Genomic DNA, 23,173 nt, shown 5'->3' with positions numbered 1-23,173 from the left:
GTGGGGTACCGCTTTTTGCTACTGTTGTGTTAATAAGCACTAAATACTTAAATAACCACTGCTGTAAAATGCAGCCATATCTCTTAAGTAGCAAGGTGATTACAAACAGTATGACTAGCTGAGACAAAACCAACTGCTGTCACCTTACTTAGTAAAAGTCTTTGATTACTACTTCATGTCCATCGAGTCCCACACGGGCCAGCACCCCAAATGACTATATCGAAGTTCATAACCACTCTTATGCCAGTTACAGAAGCAAAACATCTTGACAATAATGCTATGCAGCTTCCACTAAAATGGTCACGGTCCAGGGTGAGACACATCCATAAGAATTTACAACTGTCACAAGTATATTTGTACAGTACGTAAGTCAACTGTTTAAAGGACAGTTGATTACATAGCTGCTTACCAGCAACATTCATACCTATCATTACAAGGAAAAAAAGTCACTGTAAGAAAATTGTCTCCTGTGGGAATAAGCAGACAGAGGAGTACCACTTATATTGTCTTAAACAGCTCTACTATGTTTTTGGGCAAAGCCTGCAAGACTGAAAAGAATTCAAGCATACACTTAACCTCAAGTAGCTAACTCATGCCCTTACTGAATCTAATAAAACTACTCAGTTACTTGGAGTTTGGCATACGCAAAACTGGATGATTGGATAGGAACAAAAGTGAGGAAAATACGACTTCTCGTTCAGCTGCAAAACAAGCAAACATTACTTACAACTGTCTAAACCAATATTCCTACAAGACAAGACAGGTTCCTATATAAGCACATGATGAATACTATTATTAACTATGGAAACAATTCTTTACATTGACAGGACTCATTTCAAGAGTGTTCTTTTTTCTGAACACAGTACCACAAAATTGAAAAAGTCAATCCCATTTAATTTACCAAGCACCTGGTTTTAAAAGATGAACTTATATCCTGCTTGTTTAAAGCAGTACAAAAGGTAGTTTCCAGGGATGTGACTAAATGGAGACAGAAACCAAAAGCTTATGGAGCCCCAGCACCTCTTGGTCTTCATGGAATCCTTGCTAATGTAAATATAGTTATAGCTTCTTCCAGGTGTGGTGTAGTGTTGGACTAGTTAAACCTGGAAAGCGAGAGGATGTGGGAACGGAGGTTTCCAGAGGATGAGCACTCTTAAAGTTTGAAATACAAGTCTTTGTATTTTTCAGAATACCTTGCTGTATTTTAGAATGCTGGTAATTTCTTTTTAGTGAGGACAGAACTCAGCCTCTCATCTTACCAAAACCCACAGTCAGAATGAAATATAAGTCAACATTTTTTTTCAAAAGCTTTCTCATTTAAAAATGCATTATTTGGAACTGAAATATTAATTAAACCTCACTGCAAAGCCTTAGAGTCAGGAAAACAGGCTATGAAAAATTAACTAAACAGGATACTTAACTTCATAAAGATTTCAACTTTCAATATTTTCACAAAAAAAAATTCAGATACTTCAAAACAGAAAAAGAATGGCTCCTGTATCTTCCATGGGCAGAATGAACACAGTAGTTTGTGCACTGTAAAGAATATTTTCCATTTCAAATATCATTTTAACCAGAGATTGAAGTCATTCTTGCAAGATGGTCTGTGCAAATTAGTAAAATGCAGCTCAAATGAAGAGCCTTGAATGAAATGCCTTGTAACAGTTCTGTTACAAACAACAGTGTTCAAAATTTGAACTTGTTTGAAGCTGCTGTGTTACATGAATGGCTTATTTTTATATGCTGTCACTGACAACTTAATACTCCATTGTTCAGATGTTACAAAACAGTATCACACTAAGAACATTTCCATGAAATCTATGTAGTTTTGTTTACTGAGGTTAAGTTTTTGACCTGTGATCCAGGAGGAAGTAGTTAGGGACCTGCTGTGCCACTTAGATGCCAACAAGTCCATAGGTCCAGAAGGGATTCATCCTAGGGTGCTGAGGAAGCTGGCAGAAGAACTGGCCAAGCCACTCTCCACCATTTATCACTGGTCCTGGCGGGAGCCCCCAGTTGCCCGGGGTTTGGCCGTTGTTCCCCCAGCCACAACAAGGGCTGGAAGGAGGATCTGGGGAACTATAGGTCTGTCAGCCTGACCTCGGTGCCTGGCAAGATCATGGAACAGATCACCCTGAGTGTGCCATCAAGCAGCATGTAGAAGACAACCAGGGGATCAGGTCCAGCCAACATGGGTTTAAGAAAGGAAAGTCCTGCCTGACCGATCTCATCTTCTCCTATGACTGGGTGACCTGCCCAGTGGATATGGTCTGTGTCAACTTCAGCAAGGCCTTTGACACAGTCTCCTATAGCATCATCCTGGAGAAGCCAGCAATAGCTGTCAGCATCAGGCTCAGTTGCTCTGGGCTATTTCAGCCAACAACTCTTCCCAAACTGTGGTACAATTACGTTACTTCTCCTGTTAGTGGTTTCTTAAACGTATTTCACAGACAGGTTGGATTGATGGGCCAAGGCCAATTGTATGAGATTCAACAAGGCCAGGTGCTGGGTCCTGCACTTTGGTCACAACCTTGTGCAACACTACATGCTGGGGGAAGAGTGGCTGGAGAGCAGCCCAGCAGAGAGGGACCTGGGAGTGCTCGTTGACAACCAGTTGAACATGACCCAGCAGTGTGCCCAGGTATGGCATCCTGGCTTTTGTCAGGAATAGTGTGGCCAGCAGGAGTAGGGATGTAATTCTCCCCCTGTACTCAGCACTGGTGAGGCCTCACCTCGAGTACTGTGCCCAGTTCTGGACCTCTCACTTCAAGAAGGACATTGAGGTGCTGGAGCAGGTCCAGAGGAGAGCAACAAGGCTGGTGAAGGGACTAGAGGGAAAGTCTTATAGGGATAGGCTGAGGGAGCTGGGGTTGTTTAGCCTGGAGAAGAGAAGACTCAGGGGGACCTTCTCACTCTCTTCAACCACCTGAAGGAAGGCTGTAGTCAGGTGGGGGCTGGGCTCTTCTCCCAGGCAAGTAGCAACAAGACAAGAGAGTATGGCCTTAAGCTGCTCCAGGGGAGGTTTAGGTTGGACATTAGGAAGCACTTCCTCACGGTAAGGGTGATTAGACATTGGAATGGACTTCCAAAGGAAGTGGTGGAGGCACCATCCTCAGATGTGTTCAAGGAAACACTGGATGTGGCACTAAGTGTCATATTCTAGCCAGTGTGGTGGTGTTAGCTCATAGGTTGGATTTGATGATCTTAAAGGTCTTTTCTACCCTTGGTGATTCTGTGATTGTCTGTCTCTGTGAGATCTTGCGGCTGAGAGCTCTCTGAATGTGATCATATGCACTTTGAAAATTACTTACACACAGTTGTGAATCATAGAATCACACAATAGTTATGACTGGAAAGGACCTCTGAGACCACCGTCAACCATGAAAAAAAAACCAAAAAAACAAACCAAATAACCAAACTGCAACAACAAAACCCAGCCCACCCAAAAAAACCCCCAAACCAACAAACAACAAAACCCACAAACACAAAATATACAGTCTTGGCCACTGGATCATGACCTGAAGTTCCACATCTACATGTTTCTTGAATGCATTCAAGGATGGTGACTCAGGCAGGCGGTTCCAGTGCCTGATCACACTTTCAGTAAAGAAATTCTTCCTAATGTCCCATCTAAACCTTCCCTGCTGCAACTTCAGATCATTTCCTCTGGTTCTGTCACTATTCACTTGGAAGAAAAGGCCAACACTCACCCCCCTACAAACTCTGAAGCCCTGAAAATCTATGAAGTGATTAACAGCAGTCCCATAATGGAAAGTACCTGAGAACACTGAAGGTAGAATAGAAGAGCATATGTAACCTTTCACTACAAAACCTGTGCAAATTTCTGTAGCTGTCATCATCAACTAAGCACTTCTCTTTACACAATAAAGAAAACTGAGGAGCAGAAAGACTTTCATTTCTATTGCTCTGAAAGAATTAAACTAAAGAAAGAGTAGTGTGGAAATCAGAGAATAGTGATTTTGCTTCAAAGGTGGGAACACTTGCTGCTCTTACTTTTTCCAGACCACTGCAATGGAACTGTGTAGATTTCAGTATTGAAATACATGCAGTTCCCCTTCCTCAGGCTAAGCAGCATCAATGGAGCTGCAAGCTTCCACATTTTCCTAACAAGTAATATCAACTTGAGTAATTATTTTCATGTTTCTAAGCATGACCAAAAATCCCCTTCCTTTCTTCCACAAACTCATATCTTTTTCCAGCAACACTAGCATAGAACTGCAGTAATCTGAACCAGAATTTACTTTGTGAGGCTTAGAAGTTCCAAGAGATTGATACTTATTTTTCTATTAAGCTCAAGGCTGAAATTCACAATCTATACCTACTTGTTTGATGGAATTTACAAGCTCTGAAGAAATAATATTTTCTTGAAAAACTCATAAAATATATTTATCCATGTGACTATATCACTCATAGCTGTTCATGAAAGTGCTATGGATAGCTATATGATTATGTTTCATACCAACATTGATGGAAAAACTAGAGGTTAAAGCTATATAAATACCGATTTTTATTTTTATTTTTTTTTACCTTATTGTTTGAGGCCCCATTTCTCAAATTCAACTCACCAACCAATTAAAATCAGGATTTCCAAATGTCTATGGGAAATATCTAGGCAACTCCAGGCAGCAATAACATATGGCCAGTATAAAAAAAATTGACTGTAACAGGAATGCTGCAAATTTAACACTGAAGTCACCACCATTGTCTGCACTGTAACAGACTCATTTATAGATTGGAGCTTCCTGTTTAAAGCTGTATGTTTCCACTGCCAGTGGAATGTAACAGCAGACTTAAGATCACTATGTGGGGAATTCATCCTTGGCAGAATGCATTCTCTAAGCCAAAAGACTGTGAAAGTATTTTCAGCAAAAATCAGTATTTGGCTTTCTGAGAAATGGGAGTTTCAGAACATGTACAAACTGACAACACAGAACAGACTGCCAAAAACTTCACAAGAAAGTACAGACAGAAGAGCACAACCCAATTCTGTCAGTTTACTATGTGTGTTGAGAAATAAAGAATTTACTGTGAAGTACTAATGCCTCACATCTGAGTAACAGGAAGTATGAACCTCTTGTAGATTAGAGTGGACTTTCTGATCTCCAAATTCTTACAAAATTGAAGCTGCTTCCACTGCTGTATATCAAGTAAGCAAAAAGATTACTTTTTGTTATCTGTGATAAACTAAGCAAAGAATTGCACCTCCTGTTTTTCTTAGTAAACATTGGTTATATTGACTGCAATTTCATTATTGAACAGCCTAACAACAAAATCAAGATTCTCATTTCCAGCATCACCAGCCAGCATGGAAAGATCACCAATCCATATTCACAGGTTTTAACAGTAAAAAAGAGAAAGTCCATCTCTGTTTACCTGACCTTCTTTTTATTTCTGTGTAAATTAATATATCTGAAACAGTTGTAATTATGCAACTAATCTAGACTTATAGAAGCACAACTAGAGAGTCTTTCCCAATGCTAGTGATACAGTATTTCCCTGCTGTCTCCAGTAACATAGCACAGGGACAGATGATGGTCTTCTTAGGAAAGCTGATGGCCAGGTTCCACAGCTGATAGAGATTACAAACAAATGTGCATGATCAGCAATACAAATATTTTCACAACACTGCGTACATGCACCAGAGAATATCTGAAGACAGTTCTTACAAGCACTTGCAGAAGTCTTTAACATTACATTTATCTTCTAATTCAACAGAGGTAGTTTGGTCCTCCTAACTAACTCCAAGATGCACTTTCAATACAGAAGGACCAAAGTGACCACACAAGAGCATATTTGCATGTTTCACTGAGTTTCACTGAGTCTTCCTCTGATTAGAAAGATTCAAGTTTCCCTTTGTTCACTTTATGCCCTTGTCTGGTAACAAACTTCATCTAAGACAAAACATGGAACTAACTAGAACTTAAAATAATATTTAAAAAAAGGAAGATAAAATAATCGTAATAATATTTTCATTAATTTTAACATATTGCTCTACTTCAAAATAATTCACTATCCTTCATGAGTTTATAAGCAGATCTGGTAGGCAAATACATTTGTAAAAGGATTGCTTAAAGTACTTTCAGAAGACATAAGCTAATTAACATGGTTAATAAATTACAGTTACACCAAGGGATAATTTTTCAGTTTAACACATTTCCTCACTCCTACAGCAAGTGGAAATTTAAAACTAGAATTCAGAGGACCAGTTTGTTACAGATCTTGGCAATTCTCAAAGCGTAAGAGAGGGGAAGGAAGGAAGTCTTCAGTTATTTTACGAAGCTTTTGTCCACAGCATTGAGTGTTTACTAACAGTCAAGAGAACAACTCACTTTCTCAAAAAGGTAATCCCTTACAAGATTCTCAAGTAAAATGCAGAGTAACCTATTTACGATACACTAGAAAGGCAGAGTGAAACAGACTAAAAGTTTTCTTACATTGTAGATACAAGACATATGTTAATCTCTTGAATGCTGTTGAACTCTCTTACAATTCTGATCCTATCTTCTGATTTTGTATTTCCATCAAGTCTTCGGTAATCTAGCCCAGATGCCATACAGTATTGTTCCAGCACATCTAGCAACTAGGTTGAAAAATAAAATTTAAAAAAATAATTAAAAAGAGCATCAAGTGCTTACCATTATCTTTTTGATTAAACATAATGATAAAGACCATGTTTCTCAAATACATTTTCAAAAGACCAAGCACTGAAAATCAGAGGAAATCAGTATCATTGGCACTCTTTAGCAGTGATTCAACAGCACTCAAGGTGACTAATGTTGGCCTGCTGTGGTCTCACTCAATCCTCAAACCCTGCCTGCCTGGCCCACCTCTAAGTGATGCTGAGTCAGTTCAACCCAATAAGCAGGCAGGCAACTTATATAATTCCCTACAGTTTTAGCAAGTTACAATGACCTGAAGTATGACAAATGAGCACCAGAGTCCAAACAGAGAACCAGGCTGGTATGTGCTGCCAGAGTTCAAAGGGACAGTGACAGAGACTGCAGTAAACAGCAGTCAGTGCGGTCTTGAAAACTCTGAAGCACAGCCTGAGAGACACATAAGTATTTTACTACATCCAAATATTAAATCTGCAGTTTGCTTTAAAGCTACAAAATTATTAACTATTTAAGACACTGAATTCCTGCTATTATTTTTTAACACTATCATTTGGAATATTTTAAAAAAGAAACCTATATTACAGTTTGCACTATTTCAAGAAACATGTTATTCCCTAATAAGAAAATCAAGGAGCAAACCACTTGAAAGCAAAGTGTGTCTACACTTCTTCCTCCCATACAACATTGTTTCAGTTCAAACCAACTGGTGTAACAAGTCTCAAGGCTGATGTTTCATCACTGGTAATGATTTAACACCCAGTAGAATAGAGGAAATGTACCTACTTTCAGTGCTAACACAAATGTCATACAATACCTCAGCTGTATTTTGCCATTTTGTATTTTTTCAAGACATAAAAGCTGGACTCAGCATAAGCTATCTACATCTGAAGTAAAACATTTTAAAAAGCTCTAAGGAAGGCAGTGGAGTGAAACATTTGGTTTACCATCGCCATTTTTACCATTAGATAAGGTTTCAACATGGTTCTGGAGTATGGCACACAGGCCTTATTACTTTTCGCAGTAAGGAGAGAAAGGAGATGTGGTTGACAGCTGTCACCTCAATGCTCTAAGCTTGAAACTTGCTGCGGCAGTTAATTGATAAAAATCATAAAAAGCTCACCTTTGTGGAAAAAGAGAAGAGAAGAATTTTATCCTTGTTTTTTCTAAAGTGATTTAAAAGCTGCTGAAGGACCTGTAAATGAACCACAGAAAACAGAGATTTTACCTACAGGTAATCTCACATACACTTACTTGTGTTTTCAGCCTTTGATTGGGCTTCACTTTACTGTTTGCAAAGCCAGAGGCACAACAAAACCCACTACTGTCATAACGAATGTGTTAAAGTAATACAGAAGCCAAACCTATGCATTTTTCAGTAAACTATACAGAAATCCTTCTACAAAAAGGTAATCATACTACTAACAGGTACATTGAAAAGCTATGTGTCAGTGCACAGACTGCAACAAAACATTACTCACTGCATGCACCAGCTCAGCTTGTGAATTTTTGCATTTAGCAAATGCACACAAATCCCAAAAAAACAGGAAGGTCTGTTCAAGTTTTCTGTGCTGTATCTGAGTTCAGAACTTCTTGGAACTTGTGTTCTTAAAATAACCAGTGAAATGTATGTCCATCTCTGCTCACAATCTCATCTGTTGCTTTGTTTACAGTACGATCCAGCTTCCCAGACTCTGCACAGACCTTGAAATGAAAATAACCGCCCACACACAATGTTCTTCTGGCAGGGAAGCAAATAATCCAGAGCTTTGGATATAACAGTGATACTGTTATTTTCAAAAGAAGCATGTCCACATCTGGCAATGGAAGCTCTGGAGTATCATGCAGAAGCAATATATAAAGGGGAAAGCAGAATTTTCTGTACCGTATCTGTAGCTTCCTCTCATTGAGGAATAAATATTTTAAAATTATATTTATTCAGTGATAAATACATAAACTGTTAATCAACACTGATTTCACAAAATGCCTAACAAATCCTTGACAACCAAATAATGTTTGCATTATGTTTACAGTTCTGGATAATATCTAAAATATAAAATAGTAATATCACTTCACTTATAAGCCCTTATATATAGATTAGCCAGCCAGTTACAAGTAAAAAAGGTATGAACAAGGTAATTTTTGCCCAATTTCATTGCACAGCAACACATAAAACAGGAGTTACTGGGGAAAAAAATCCACATCAGGTAGTTTAACAAGAGCTAAATTACTTACTTTTGCATTTGACTTAGCCATATCAAGAAACAGAAGAAAAAGAGTAAACTGCTTTTAAACTAGAAGGACTTTGGCTATAGTATTATTGTCTTTATGACTGAAGTACAAGTCAAATAATTAATTTCCTATTGGAGAGTACACAAACAAATCCCCGCATTCTGTTTAAATAAGACAGACCAATGTCACACCCATTGGGATTTTAGGTATTTTGCAATAAAGAACAGCTCTGATGAACAAGGAAAAGTAATTAATGGTTTTGCACCAAAGATCAATAAATTATAAGCTTGCACACCAGAGTATTACCCTGAAAGTTTGAGTCTGAAAAAGAAATGCTCAATCATACTCAAGCAAAAGTAACATGCCCCCTCATAAAGAGTCCACACAGATTTAAATGCGTATCTCCTCATTGCTACACATTGGGAGCTGTTGGACTGTGCAGAAATTTCACCTCTCACATCTGAGAATACCCGGTTTGTATACAGATGTCCAAGCTAGCCTAGAGTGTTTCTAAGTCTTCAAAACCACGCCTGCGTCAGCTATGTCTAATAGTGGAAGTTACTAGTCATTACAAGGTGCTCTGATAGACTTCCATTTTTGTATTGAAATAGTGATAATATGCCAGGCAAAATAAATAAATCAACCCAAAACAGTTATTCCTAACAGACAAAATAATTAAGTGTAGTATTCCAAAACTCCACAAATGGATGTCTGTGGAAACATTATACCCTTACGTTAAAAAAGTTATTTCAAGTGCCAAGATGTTTAACAGTCCTTTTCACTTAGAAAGCTATAGAATATCTCAAAGCCAGAATTTTAACAAAACTGTAGAAATAATCAGAGTAATTATGAGAAACAGTGCAGGCTTTTAAAGCTACCCTCATTGTTCTCCACTTCTTTTCCAAGCAGTCCCTTGTAACTCCAATCTCCAACTCTAGTGTTTAAAAAACAATGGAATCATTTGCTCTTACTTTGCAGGTTTCCACTTTCTAAATTCATGACGGGAAAAGGGTGGTTTCCACATAAGGCAGAACAAGGTATTTTAGCAAGAAGGTATTTTAGCAGACAGGTTAAGATTTTCAACACACACCCCCCACCACCCCCCGAAGAACTACAGTAACTTTGCTAATGAACTTCAAAAAACCCTGGCCTTTCCCCTGTCCTGAATAAATTTGAGTAAACACCACAAACTTTCTCTTTGCCACTCATCTACAAATGAATAATCTCATGTGCCAAAATTTCTGAGTAGCCTCTGCTAAATTTTAATTTGAAGGACTAAATAATACCTATTCAGGTTACACTACCAGATGAAAGTTACAGAGTATTGAAATGAGTTTCCAGAATTCATTTATAGAACCGAAAATGTAAACTATTACAGTGAGTCAAGGCTATTTTACTATTATGTCTCATTTATGTTCAAAATGTTCAAAATATGCTAAGTGTATCACTAAAATACATCACCAGAAAGTTTAGAACATTCTGTTTTTACTAAGATGTATTTCTGTACTGCACAAAATTCAAGTTCCCGTTAGAAAAGAAAGCAGACCAAGTTCCCTCAAAGTAAGCCATTCTTTCAATAATTCTATCCATGTTTGCAATGGACTGAAATAAACATTATAGATTTCTAAAATAAATCACCATGTATAGAAAACCTGAGATCATGAACAGTGGGAAGATATTCTACAAATCTACAGGGCTGTCCTAAATACAGCATCTGAAAATGCTTCTATTCTGTAATTCCAAAAGTAATAAATCAGACAAGCAGAACCCCTCATAATCATCTTATTTTATGCTGGAGGAAAGAAAGGTTGATATTGCTTTGTACTCCTAACGCAGTTTAGTGTCTGATCTGACTTTTTCAAAGGTGAAAATACTGAAGTGTTCTGCAAAAGAATTACAGCACTTCTAAAAATTTTCTTTCTTACTTTTCTACAGAAATCTGTCTTGCATTTATCTTTCATCTACCAAACATACTAAAGAAATATTCTTCAATATAAATATGACTTCAAAAACACATAGCTGGGTTTTAAAATGCAGTTTCCCATGGTATACATTGTACTTTGTTTTAAAAATAGAAATTCTCCACACCAAGGATCTTCATGAATATGTGCTTATTGATTATGAGGGTTTTGGGGAATTGTGAGAATTTCTTGTCTTGGGTTGTTTTTTCCCCCCAGTTATCTACAATCTATATAAATACCTTGAAATACATGAATATTGATCAGCACAAACTGATAACCAACTAAAGAGGTCAAAAATTAAAAAGTATGACCAGGAAAGCAGCAAGATAGAATGAAGATGAACATTACATGATTCACCAACAATAAAAGAAACCACAACAGAAGTAATCACCACGCTAGTAGATCATCACACAGTGACGGAAGTGTTTTAACTATGTATTTCTCATTTCACTCTACTTGGGGTTTGGACTAGATGACCTTTAAATGTCCTTTAAAATTACCTTTAAAACTCAAACTATTTTATGTGTACACAAATCATTAAGTTCATAAGGGTTTTGTTTTGCTGTCCTTTCCTTCTCCAAACACTTCTGGCCACCACTGAGTCAAAAGTTTTGTGGAACTATCTGTCATTAATATTATGACACCAACGTCCTTGACTGCAAGGGTCACTTCCATGACCATCACTAAATATGTTACGCTAACACCTAAGGATACCTTAGCACCACAGATCACTCTTACCCAGCCTTTGCCCAGAGGTACCCTAATCCAAGATAGGAGATATCTGCTATAGTACCACCATCACAATCAGAATTATTTAAAAAAGCAACAATTAAGTTTAAGTTTTCTTATATCCATATGCAGATATATTATGAATACTTATTTTTTTCTCTAAAGAAGAGGTTTACCTTCATTTTTCCACTGTACTTTGGATCAGAGATTGCTTCAAAGGCAGCATTTTTGCTTAACTGTGCAAAATCTGGAAAACTGGAAAATACCTCGCTGCACACCCGTTTGATATGTGCTTCCTGGAAGAAAAGTGGGAAGTCTGAATAGGTGTTAAAATTAGACCTACACCAGAATGCCAGTAAGCCATACAAGGAGTTAAATAGCCTAAAACAAGTAATCTGCTGAAGTAACTCAAGCAGAAAGACTTAGGTGTTTTCATTCAGTTCACTACAGAAGTGCTAGATAAAACATCTACCTGATTTAGTTCACTTCATTTTTTCTTAAAAAAAAGAGAACCCTAGTCTGAAACAATGGATTCCAGTTACTACAGTAAGAGATACCCAACACTATTGTCCTGGGTCAAGACTGCAAAAGAACTGGCCAGAACTGAGAGTCTCAAGAACTCTGTTGGCTTGAGGATTCCATTACCCAACAGTCATGCACCATGACTTCTCTTGACTCTCTGGCATGGTAAGCCAATATAAGAATTACATATTGATCCACTAATATGACAAAAAACAATATGGGAAATGCCTTGAAACTGTTCAACAGCCACATTAAAGCTCCACTGCTAGAATGTGGGTATCTCTGAACTTGAAAGTGACCACACACTTTAAGTCTGCCCTTCCAGAGGAGCAGAAAATAACCGCTCTCACCTAAAAATAGGACCTGTGATGGACTTTAGTATTAAAAGTAAGAAATGATTAAAATTTCTATTTCTTCAGCAGGTTTTTGGAGTACTTGCAAAATGTTATTTCAAACTCTCAAATCTATTACAACAAAAAACATATACACAATATAAAAAAACCCCACCAGAACACTTAAAACATTTGGGTATTTACTGCATGTAAGCCCTGGACATTAACAGTAACATTTAACAAAATGCAAAACTGCTTTAATCGTATAAACTTGCCAAAATTAGATAGGATTTTCTCATTTCAGTTCCCTTGTGGCTTCTGAGAGAAAGAGGCAACACCTCTAAATCCCTCTGCTCATTTTTTGATCTTAAAGATCACATACAAATATTTCTAAAAACCCTGCCCTTTATGGGTCTTGTAGAATTCTAGCCACAGTAACAAAATAAACTGATACTATTCTCTCTTTGATCATTTTCTAATAACAAGTTTCTCATTATTTAAAGAATCTCAGCTCTGAATATTAAAATACTAAGAAATCCAATCTGATTTAATAATATTTATTTGCACAAAGATATTCATCTTACTAGGAACTAGTCATAAATGGAACAGAAAGAACATTATTAGAAATCACTAAAAGTTACTCTTCCCAATATAGTTTTCCAATGTTTCTATAAAACTAAGTTTCAGATATGCATCAACTAAATGAAGATACTGTTGTGTAACATCTCTATTAAACAAGGGCTATATTCTGAATTATTGAAGAGGAAAAAAAAAAAAGGCAGAATATCTTAATTACACTTAGTTAAGACTTAAAAAGGAGACCAGCAGCAATTTTCATTCATGGGTTTTCATCCCATTTTCCACCAGTATTTTTAAGTAACTTCTGAAACTAACTTGCTGTTTGCTAGTGTTGTCCATTTGCAGCAGTGCAGCATGATTTGCAACCTTTTGTAGAATTGTCAGGTAACTGAAGCACAGTGACTTAATCGTTTCACCATGAGCATTTACCTACCAAAAAGAAGAAAAAAGAAAAGTCTGCAAACAAATACTCCTGAAGTAAGAAATAACCTAAAATAATTGCTATTCCTATAAGGTTTAATGCATTAGCAATTTAAAATAGTACTATAATTGATCCCAAAGTCATGCATACTGTATTTCTAAAAAAAAACAAAGCAAGGTTTTTTTTCTTCTGCTTTGAGGTCCTGTTGATAGAAAACATCTTCTCAATAAGGGAAAAAACCCACAGCTATCTTTACAGTTCACTAAGCATTTCAGATGGCATGATACCTGCCATTAGAGAAGGGTCACCAAGATGATCAAAGGCCTGGAGCACCTCTGCTATGATACAGGCTCAGAGAGTTGGGGCTGTTCAGCATAGAGAAGAGAAGGCTCCACAGAGACCTTATAGTGGTCTTCCAGTACTTGAAAAGAGCCTACAGGAAAGCTGGGGAGGGGCTTTTCATCAGAGAAGACAGTGATAAGACAAGCAGTAAGGGTTTTAAGCTGAGAGAGGGGAGAATTAGGTTAGAGATTAGGAAGACATTCTTCACTATAAGGGTGGTGAGGACCTGGAAAGGGTTGGACAGGGAGGTTGTTGATGCCCCATCCCTGGTGGTTTTTAAGGCCAGGCTGGACAAGATTTTGTACAATCTGATCTAGTTGTAGGGTTCCCTGCTCGTGACAGGGGAGTTGGAACGTGATGACCTTTAGGGTCCCTTCCAATATTAATAATTCTATGAGTCTATTCTGTATCTACAGAAATTACTAGGATAACCAAGAACTCCTTGGTAGGAAAAAAGTCAGTAACTTTAAAACTTATTTAAATACAAATCAAACCAGAGCTGCCTGAATGACATCTTAACCTAAAACTGCTATCTTTTCTCTAGAGCAGAAATTTATGAAGTTTTATAAACATCTCAAGTAATGTAATTCAAACAACTTCAAACATTTGACAATACAAAAGCAGCAGTAATAGCATCAGATATACTTCTAGTTATGGTTATTGGCAGATTTTATCAATATTTATTTTCCTCTCTCTTCTAAAGTTACTACATTTCATGGTTAACCTTGGAATAAGACAACCCATATGAAGACTTAAGTATCTGCAGGCCTGCACATCCCTTTATGAATTAACTTCAACAGCATTTTACTTTTTCCTGCAAAACATCATAAGAATCAGAAGCCTGCAAAGAACTAACACTAGCATCCATGGAATATTAAACAGGCTGACAGAGGGATTGTTTTAAAAGAAATATGCAGAAGCCTGAATAAGCCACATAATCTGGAAAAAACCCCACTATACAAGACTCAAAACAGGCCGGAAAGAAAATAGGAAGAAGCAAGTATGAGACATGCTTCTACATGTGAAAGACACAAGCTTACCTTAAGCCTACTGAGTGATACAAAGAAAATACAAAGGTAGACTAATCAAGTGTTAACAAAGTCCAGATGCATAGAAGAAATCTACAGAGCTGTTACTCATGCATGAAGCTCTGCTTGTGCTCTACAGCTACTGCCAGGTCTCCATTCAAGGAAGCAAAGCAAAGCACATACCTAGCAGCAATGAAAGACAATCCAACTGCAGCTGTAACACAAGCAAAGCCCACAGAGCCTGCTGGGTCCAGGATGCCTCTGACTTGTAGCTTCTGCACTGACCACCAGAGGTGTAGGGGAGCAGCATGCCTGCCACATACTGAATGTCTCAAAGAAACATCCTTGTCAATGTTAACTGTTTCACAGTTGCACTTACTAATACAACAAATATAGAACTTACTGCAAAAATAACAACCACCTGCTCAGGGCACGCAAAGCAGCTTTGCTACATTTCTAAAGTGCCTAACTCCATCATGCTCATGATGCAAACATCTATGTTTACAGTCAGGATTTCCCAAATAAGTGGCCTACAACCACACAGCTGTTTCAATCAGCTCCTTATCTGCTGACAGGCTCTTGAGAAAACTGATCTACCACCCATACCAGAAAGACTAGGTTCTGAAACCCAAACAGTAAGACTTCTTACTTTGTAACAACAGTTCTTCCTTTTACGACCACTGCTGCAGCTACAGGGCTCTCCAGCTCGTAATACTAAGCTCACATCCTCTGTCTCTAGCACAGCCTGGTAAACCGCTTTCTGGAATTCAGTCAGGGAACAGTATACCATCTGCCAACAGGAGAGAAACAAAAAACACAATTATGTTCAGCATGCACTGAAAAGCAAAGAGCACTGCATCAAAAACCATGAAACACTGAAAATTAAGCACAAAACTGTAATATATTTGCTCAAATAGTTACATCAAATTATTCTACAACCAAATGAAAATATCGGTATCTTGATATCAAAATAGTAGGGAAAATGTATGTATTTTAGCCCCCTTCAAAATTCTACAGAGAGGATCAATATCAACCTGCAATAACCTGCTGCTAGGCTTCTGTGAATCTTAAAGTATGGCTTTTGTGGACAGATAGGAGGAGGAGGAAAAACTGAGAAACACAAATGCAAATTATCATTAAGGATTCCCTTCTGCATTGCCAGTTGCTTAATTTACTTTTTCTTTCCTCCTTCTAGGCACTAGCTGTTGTAGGGCACTACCAAAGGCAGGACAAACAGAATAAGCAATGAGGATGCAAGGATTTACACAGTGCAATGGCCAAAACTCTTATCCTTCTTCTGAGAGACCATGGGTGGCATCTCTATGGCATCTTTAGCCTTAAGCAGCAGGAGACAGAAATCCCAAGATCAGTCTTTAACCTAGGCCACCCACAAAGCAGCAGCACCATGCTGAGCTATAATAATAGAGCGGTAACTTGAACATATACTCACATCAACAAGAGAATGAAAAGAATAAAACCTGCTAGATTTAGAAAAGCAACTGACTGATGTTTGTGTTAATCTTTCCTCCAGAAGACAGTTTTGATTACATTATTATTTACTAGGGATTCAGAATACAATATTATGAAAACAATATTAACTTCAAACTAATGTGTTTGACTACTAAGAAAGTATAAATATATCTAATAAGAATTCATCAAAACTCTTAGCTATAGTAATAAATATAATAATTTTATGTAATGTTTACAATGTCACTAGATGAACAGTGGTTCATCTGTACAGGCTTATCAACAGCTTTAGGTCTGAAGGCTTTCTTTTATTTAGTGATCAAAAATAAGGGAGTTTAAAATTAAAAGCATACTACTATATGTACAAAGTGTCAAGTTGCAAATTCGTAAGTTCTACATAGAATTTGAAGAGATTAGCAAATATTTCATTGGATTTGCACAGAAAAATACAAGTGATAATAAAAGAGATGTGTAAAATCACTAGTCAGAAGTCTAGCTGAGCATTTTCATGCTTGGTTAACTCCATTTCAAAATGCAATCATTGTAATTATGAGAACAAAGCACACTACTGTATGTGCATTTTAACCAAGGATTCTTCTTAAATTCTTAAGTCCATAAGAAACCCAAAAACTATTAAAGGCATAATGAAAAGTGAAAAAAAACAACAACAAAGAGGAAGAGATACATTAATTAACATTGTATTTGAAATGTGTAGACGCTCTTACTCTGTCTTCCTTTTTTGGCAACTGATCACTAATAAGTGCTTTGGTACGTCTCAGAAACCAGCCAGACATTTTTCTTGCTAGCTTCACCATGGCCTTACGACCTGTTGCCAGCTCTCTTTTAGTTGCTGTGTGTCTCTGGCCATGCTCGACTGGATCAGAAAATTTCTTCTTGAATTGCAGTCTGCTACCCAAAAGCCCTGGTACAGCCCTATTAAAAAACAAAAGGAGAGGGGGCCTATGTGAAGGAATAACAGAATTGTCTGTTACTGTACTTCAAGGCAGTCTATCTTTTTCCATTGATTAAAAACATACTGTAAATAGTTTCTCGTTAATAAGACATCTTACATTAACAATCACTGTAAAAATGAATTAAAAATGTATATATAAATAGAAACATATAATACTTCCAGACATGCCATTTTTTATTTTACTTATTTTGATCCTGAAATGTTAGGAATCCCCTTAGGAAAGGACTGCCAGCTCTAGAAAAACTAAAGCTCAGCAGAGCAACAGGTATCTAGAACCTCTAAACTACAAGGCTGCTACTCTTCAGGAGCCTAAATTGGAAGCTAAGACATAATGTTTTCAATTTTTACTGTTTTTCTTAAAATCAGGTTATGCAGATATTGCAAATTACTAAATAAAATCTTAAGAAATCCAAAAAGAAAAAGAATTTTGTAATAACTGGCAGCACTACATATTGTAACAATCTACTAATATCAGCATAGGATGCAAGACTAAGTTTAAAGTATTTCTTTCCTGATATTTCAATTCAGTCCATATTTCCTTATATTTAAGGCATGTTTGCTTTGTTCCCTCTTTGTAAACCATCCCTGGTAAGTGTGCTATGCTTAGATTTACATCTAGTGTTATTTCCACCCCTACAACTCCATTAAAAGTTTTCCTTGACAAGAGTGTTGCTTTCCCAATAGCTGCACTTGTGTATTTTGAAAAACCACAAAATACCACTTTCAGCTTCCAAGGATGTCAGAATGACTTGCACATATTGGATAGCACAAAGATACAGCATAGTTCAAAGCTGTAATGATTCTCAATCTACTGTGGAGAGGAGAGAAAAAGAAGAAAATAATGTCTTTAAAAAAGAAAGATAAGCACAGAGGAAAGAGGAAAAAAAAATTAGCTGCTTCCCAGATTCCCCAAAGACACCAGATAAGAGTAGTTCCAAATTTCTAATTGCAAAATATGTACAGCAGATGTACCTACCAGGAGCATTACCTCCCATACATCTGCGGAAGAATATAAGTCACATTCTCACAAAACATTGGGGGTTTTTTGGGAGGACTGTGGTTTGTTGTTGGTTTTTTTGACAAAGAGGCAACCAAATCATCTAGCTCTATTCCAGTCCCACTGTACGGTTAACATAGGTGTTTAAATAACTAAAAAAAAAATTATTATTTACCAGTCCATAACACACCAAAGTTCCTTCATATTGTTTTGAAGAATGGTTCCAGTAAGACCTATGCGAACACTGCATTTTAATGACTTCATGGTTTGAGTTATTTGAGCCTTTGGATTCTTGATTCTGTGTGCTTCATCCACTATCACAGCAGACCATTCTACACTGCAAATAACAGAAAACATTGTATTAAGTGAAACTATTTATCTGGTCATCCCAGATACACATACAAAGTCAAATCAGCCCCACACGTACCTATAATTATTATAAGGCACTCTTACTTTTTGGTTTTCCTGTTTTACAGTGTATTATGCTACTCCTCATATTGTTTGTTTAGTAAATTCAGTTGCCATAGTTGAGCATAATGGCTAAAATAAATAGCTAAACATATTAACTACAACTAACTACATCAAATGCTCTCTGTGAAGAGAGTAGCTTTCAAACTTTACAGCAATCACATTTCCTTTTCACAAAAAAACCTATCCAGTGAAACTAATAGGGTGACAGCATTCCAATATGTTTAGTCTCCTACATGAAAGCACCATTCAACTTCTTTAATATCTGTATGATACCAATATGGCAGAGTATTTTTAATATTTTGTGATTTCGTGACTACAAGGAATACGTCAAGCAGGGAGTCAAAGGTATCTTGCAGCCAGTTTAAGCATAAAACTAAGAGATAAAATGAACTGCATACTGTGATACTAATTAAGTCATCGCATTGCTAGGAAGAGATTTAACTTTATGAGACTGCTTTTTATATATATATATACACACTCAAATTCATATTTCAGAAAAAAAATCATATCCACTTCAATACCATTTCAAGTAGCAAAAAGCTCCAAAATAAAAGTTTAGAATGCAACCTCTATCCTGAGCAGGCTGCATTCAGTTCAGTCAAGTGAAGGCTGATCTTGTGGCATTTTTTATGCCTGCTAAATACATTAATTCAGATCCAAGTTCTCTACATGCCTAAAATCTGATAAAAACTGGAGTTTGAGAGGAGTGATGGGGCAACAAAGCTGGTGAAGGGCCTAGAGAATAAATCTTATAAAGAACGCTTGAAGGAGCTGGGATTGCTCAGTCTGAGGAAAAGGAGGCTGAGGGGAGAACTCAGTCTCTGCAACTACCTGAAAGGTCTCTGTAGAGAGGTTGGTGTCGGTCTCTTTTCACAGGTAATTAACAACAGAACAAGAGGGAATGGCTTCAAGCTGCAACAGGGGAGGTTTAGACTGGACATTAGGAAAACTTTTTTTCACAGAAAGAGCAGTTAGACACTGGAATAGGCTGCCCAGGGAGGTGGCTGAGTCCCCATCCCTGGATGTGTTTTAGGGTCATTCGGATGTGGCATTGGTGGCATTGGATGTGGCATGGTTTAGGGGAGAACTCTGTAGAGTAGGGATGATGGTTGGAGCAGGTGATCCCAAGGGTCGTTTGCAACATGACTGGTTCTATGATTCTATGACTATATGTTAGTTCCTTCAGCTTCCCCTTTTATTATGCTGATTAACATGCATAACTGAATCTACATGCTCTTATTAGTGAAAACTAATTATTTCAGACCAGTTTTTGAGGCCAATACATCTACAAGGGCATACAGTGATAGGATGACAGGTAATGGCTTTAAACTGGGAGAGAGAAGTCTTAGATTAGACATTAGAGAGGAACAAAGTGTTGACTGTGAGGGTGATGAGACATGGGAATAGTTTTCCAAGGGAAGCTGTGGAAGCCTCATCCCTGGAACCGCTCAAGGCCAGGTTGGATGGAGCTTTGAGAAACCTGGTCTAGGAGGAGGTGTTCCTGCTCATGGCACGGAAGTTTGAACTACAGAATCTCTAAGGTCCCTTCCAACCCAAGCCATTCTATGATTCTACCAAAGCGAGACACTTAGCTTCTCCCAGCGTTGTGATCACAGGCCCTGACGGTTACATGTTCTGCAGAAGCAGTTTGGTGAATCTGTAAAAGTAACTAAAGTAATTTATTTTATTTATTTTCTAAAGTAATTTATTTGCAAGCAGTCAGTCACACATAAAATCTCTTCTGCACATGCACCTATTTCCTGACCACGCCTGAAGAGTTCCTCAGAAAGACAACAGCAAGAATCAGAGTACTGGCAACACAAATCCATTAGACTTCTCCTCTCTGAACTTCTTTTTCAGACCTGAGCAAAGATAGAGTTGAAGACCTAATTGTTCTGGTGATGATCATCCAGAACTCTAGGACACTTGCAGAGGCCTTGAACTTTCCCAGCCCCTAAAACAACAAGATCTGCAGGGCTACTGACAACGTAAGCTGCTAAGGGTGGGCTGCCACTATCAGTTATTCATAAAACTTGGACTTAACTTCCAAAGTTGACATAAGGATAAAGGACCACAAGTATCACATGAGAGGCTAGGTATCCTCGAATACAGCCAAAGGAAAGGCACCACTCTGAGTCTGAGAGTGCCGAAAGCTTTGGAGCAAACAAAGTAGCATTTCCAATACAATTTGCTGTCAGAAAGACCTTGATTCCCTAAGTCCATGAGGTATTCAAAATTACATACACAGCCAAAAATATGCATCTTGTATCTCAAAGATTTTAGGACTTAAGAATTTCATCAAGCTGGTGAACAGTGAAATAAAAATAAAATTAAAAAAAAAAAAAAATCCAAAATATCTTTTGCTAAGAATTCCAGATTTTTTTTCTCCTTACACTGTACTGAAAGATAGAAATATCTTCTGCCTATCTTTTAGTTACCAGTTTTCAGGTAGACCATTCTTGCAACAAAAACTGGCTTTTCTCCTCTGTTACACAGTGTGTGATTGGATTTACAAGTGAATACATTACAGGTAAGACTAAGTACTTGCTAAGAACAATGCAAACTTAGACAGATAGTTAAAATTCCATGTGTAAGAAAACAGATTTAAAATAATTACCTGTTAAATTCATCCAAATACAGGCGAAGTACCTCATACGTTGTAAGGGCAACTTCATATTTCCCTTGCTTGATGCGACTCAGGTCATCATCCTTTTTAGTGCCATGTAAGACAGAGACCTTAAAGTACCCCCATGTGTCTAACTCATCCTTCCAGTTGTACAGCACTGAAAGAGGGGCCACTATGAGGAAAGTCTGAAAACAAATAGTTGTTCTAGTATTACTGGAAAAACTAGTGCATTGCACTTTCTCAATAAGGAAAATAAAAATCTTGACATTTATTTTAGTGCTTTATAGTTTGAAGTGTTTAATTCTGTGACTTAAAAACATTGTAGAGAAAATATCTGAAGAATCAAAAAAAAATAAATCAGTTTACTCAGATCATATTAACAGTACAGAAAGAAAATGCTGTAATACTTGAAAAGATACCAAAGTAGTGCTACTTACTCAAATTATACTCTAACAACTGCAGTAAGACATGAGATGCTATCACTTCACTTTGTTAATAGTATCTGTACCTGTGTACAGATGTTCTACAGATGAAGAAAACAAGATGATGAAGAGAATAAGCAGCTTCCTTCAGTTCACAGATCTACTCAATATTTGACTTCAAAACAGAAAGACCTGAAAAGGGTTTCAAAATTCAAGACAGCTCACACAACTACTTTAATACCACATAAAATCAATGAGGTGGGATGTCAGGAAGTTTCTAGTCCAACTTTCTGGTCAATGCAGGGGCAATACCGAATTCACACATTTAGGGCTTTACCTACACAGGTATTCAAAAGCCCCAAGGATGGGGTGGTCCACAGTCTCTCTCTGTGAGCTGTTCATTATTCAGCTGTCCCCGAAGTTAAATTTGTCTTCCCTTATTCCCAGTTGGAGCATTCCTGGGTTTTTTGCTGGATTTTTTTGTTTGTTTTTTCACATGAAGTGCTATCCCTTCATCTCTTCTTCTCTGCCTGTCTTTCCTGAGAAACCTGTATCCTTTATTCACAAAGCTAGCATCATATGCACCATTCCACCAGTTAAAATTCAATTATTCCAATGAAACAAAAATAGCCAGGAAAACAAATTGCATGGGTCCCGAGATGTGTAAAACAAAGACGACCTTCAGCTTTCTCTCGTTCACACAGAACTTATATATGCATCTTTATTTGCTGTATTTGATTACCTAAATTATCAGACTTACTTCTGACACTGGGACAGTCACTAAAGAACATATGCAAGGTCACAATAATATTAGCAATAAATTATCCAAATATATGCATTTGCTTTATTTAATTACCATGTGAATATTCACATTTTCTGTGCTCTAGAAACTCAGTCACACACTACTCGACTTTTCAAGCTACTCAAGCAAAAAAAAATCTCTCATCCAGATATTTCTGTATGTTTGTGTTAGTGCAGATCAACATTATTAACAGACTAGACAATTACAGCTAGATAATGCACTATGACAATCCAGAAAACTGAAGGCTTCCCTAACACTAGTAGGAAGACCAGGAACCCCTAATCTAACTGAATCGCGGAATATTAAACATTCACATACATAAACTCACAAAGCAAAGAAACAAACAAAAAATCAAAGTATTGCCTTTTACCAAAATCCTTAAGCTTGTACCTTCTTGAGGTTACACTTCAGTTCTTTTTTCATTGTCCTCAGTAAAAATTCTGGCATGTTATTTTCAATATCTTCACGTGTTCCCTTTTTGTGCAACACTGCAGCCAAAAATGAAATTACCTTGAGAAAGAGAAGAATACTCAGTGATTATGTTAAAAAATGCAAACAGAAAGTTAATTAGTTCCACTGAAAATAAACATTTAGGACAAAATCCTGGATGAGATTTAGAGAAGGGGAATTGGGT

The 23,173-nt window shown here is 37.3% G+C and overlaps 1 protein-coding gene across 1 annotated transcript in view; it reads right to left on the bottom strand.

Moving 5' to 3' along the window:
- The window catches only part of ERCC6L2 (excision repair cross-complementation group 6-like 2), a 50,218-nt gene that overhangs the window by 21,845 nt on the left and 5,200 nt on the right, over positions 1–23,173 (bottom strand). The window contains exons 3-11 of the mRNA XM_009998070.1: positions 22,930–23,049; positions 21,307–21,500; positions 18,394–18,555; positions 16,974–17,181; positions 15,431–15,571; positions 13,306–13,419; positions 11,734–11,853; positions 7,759–7,830; positions 6,456–6,601 (exon numbers count right to left, since the gene is read on the bottom strand). Of these exons, the coding sequence (XP_009996372.1) occupies positions 6,456–6,601; positions 7,759–7,830; positions 11,734–11,853; positions 13,306–13,419; positions 15,431–15,571; positions 16,974–17,181; positions 18,394–18,555; positions 21,307–21,500; positions 22,930–23,049 (1,277 nt within the window). The remainder of the gene's footprint in view (positions 1–6,455; positions 6,602–7,758; positions 7,831–11,733; positions 11,854–13,305; positions 13,420–15,430; positions 15,572–16,973; positions 17,182–18,393; positions 18,556–21,306; positions 21,501–22,929; positions 23,050–23,173) is intronic.

This window comes from Chaetura pelagica, unplaced genomic scaffold, assembly GCF_000747805.2.
Source record: "Chaetura pelagica isolate M959 unplaced genomic scaffold, ChaPel_1.0 scaffold255, whole genome shotgun sequence".
Lineage (NCBI taxonomy): Eukaryota > Metazoa > Chordata > Aves > Apodiformes > Apodidae > Chaetura > Chaetura pelagica.
Note: the sequence above shows the minus strand (reverse complement) of the source record. Positions and strands in the feature narration are given on the sequence as shown.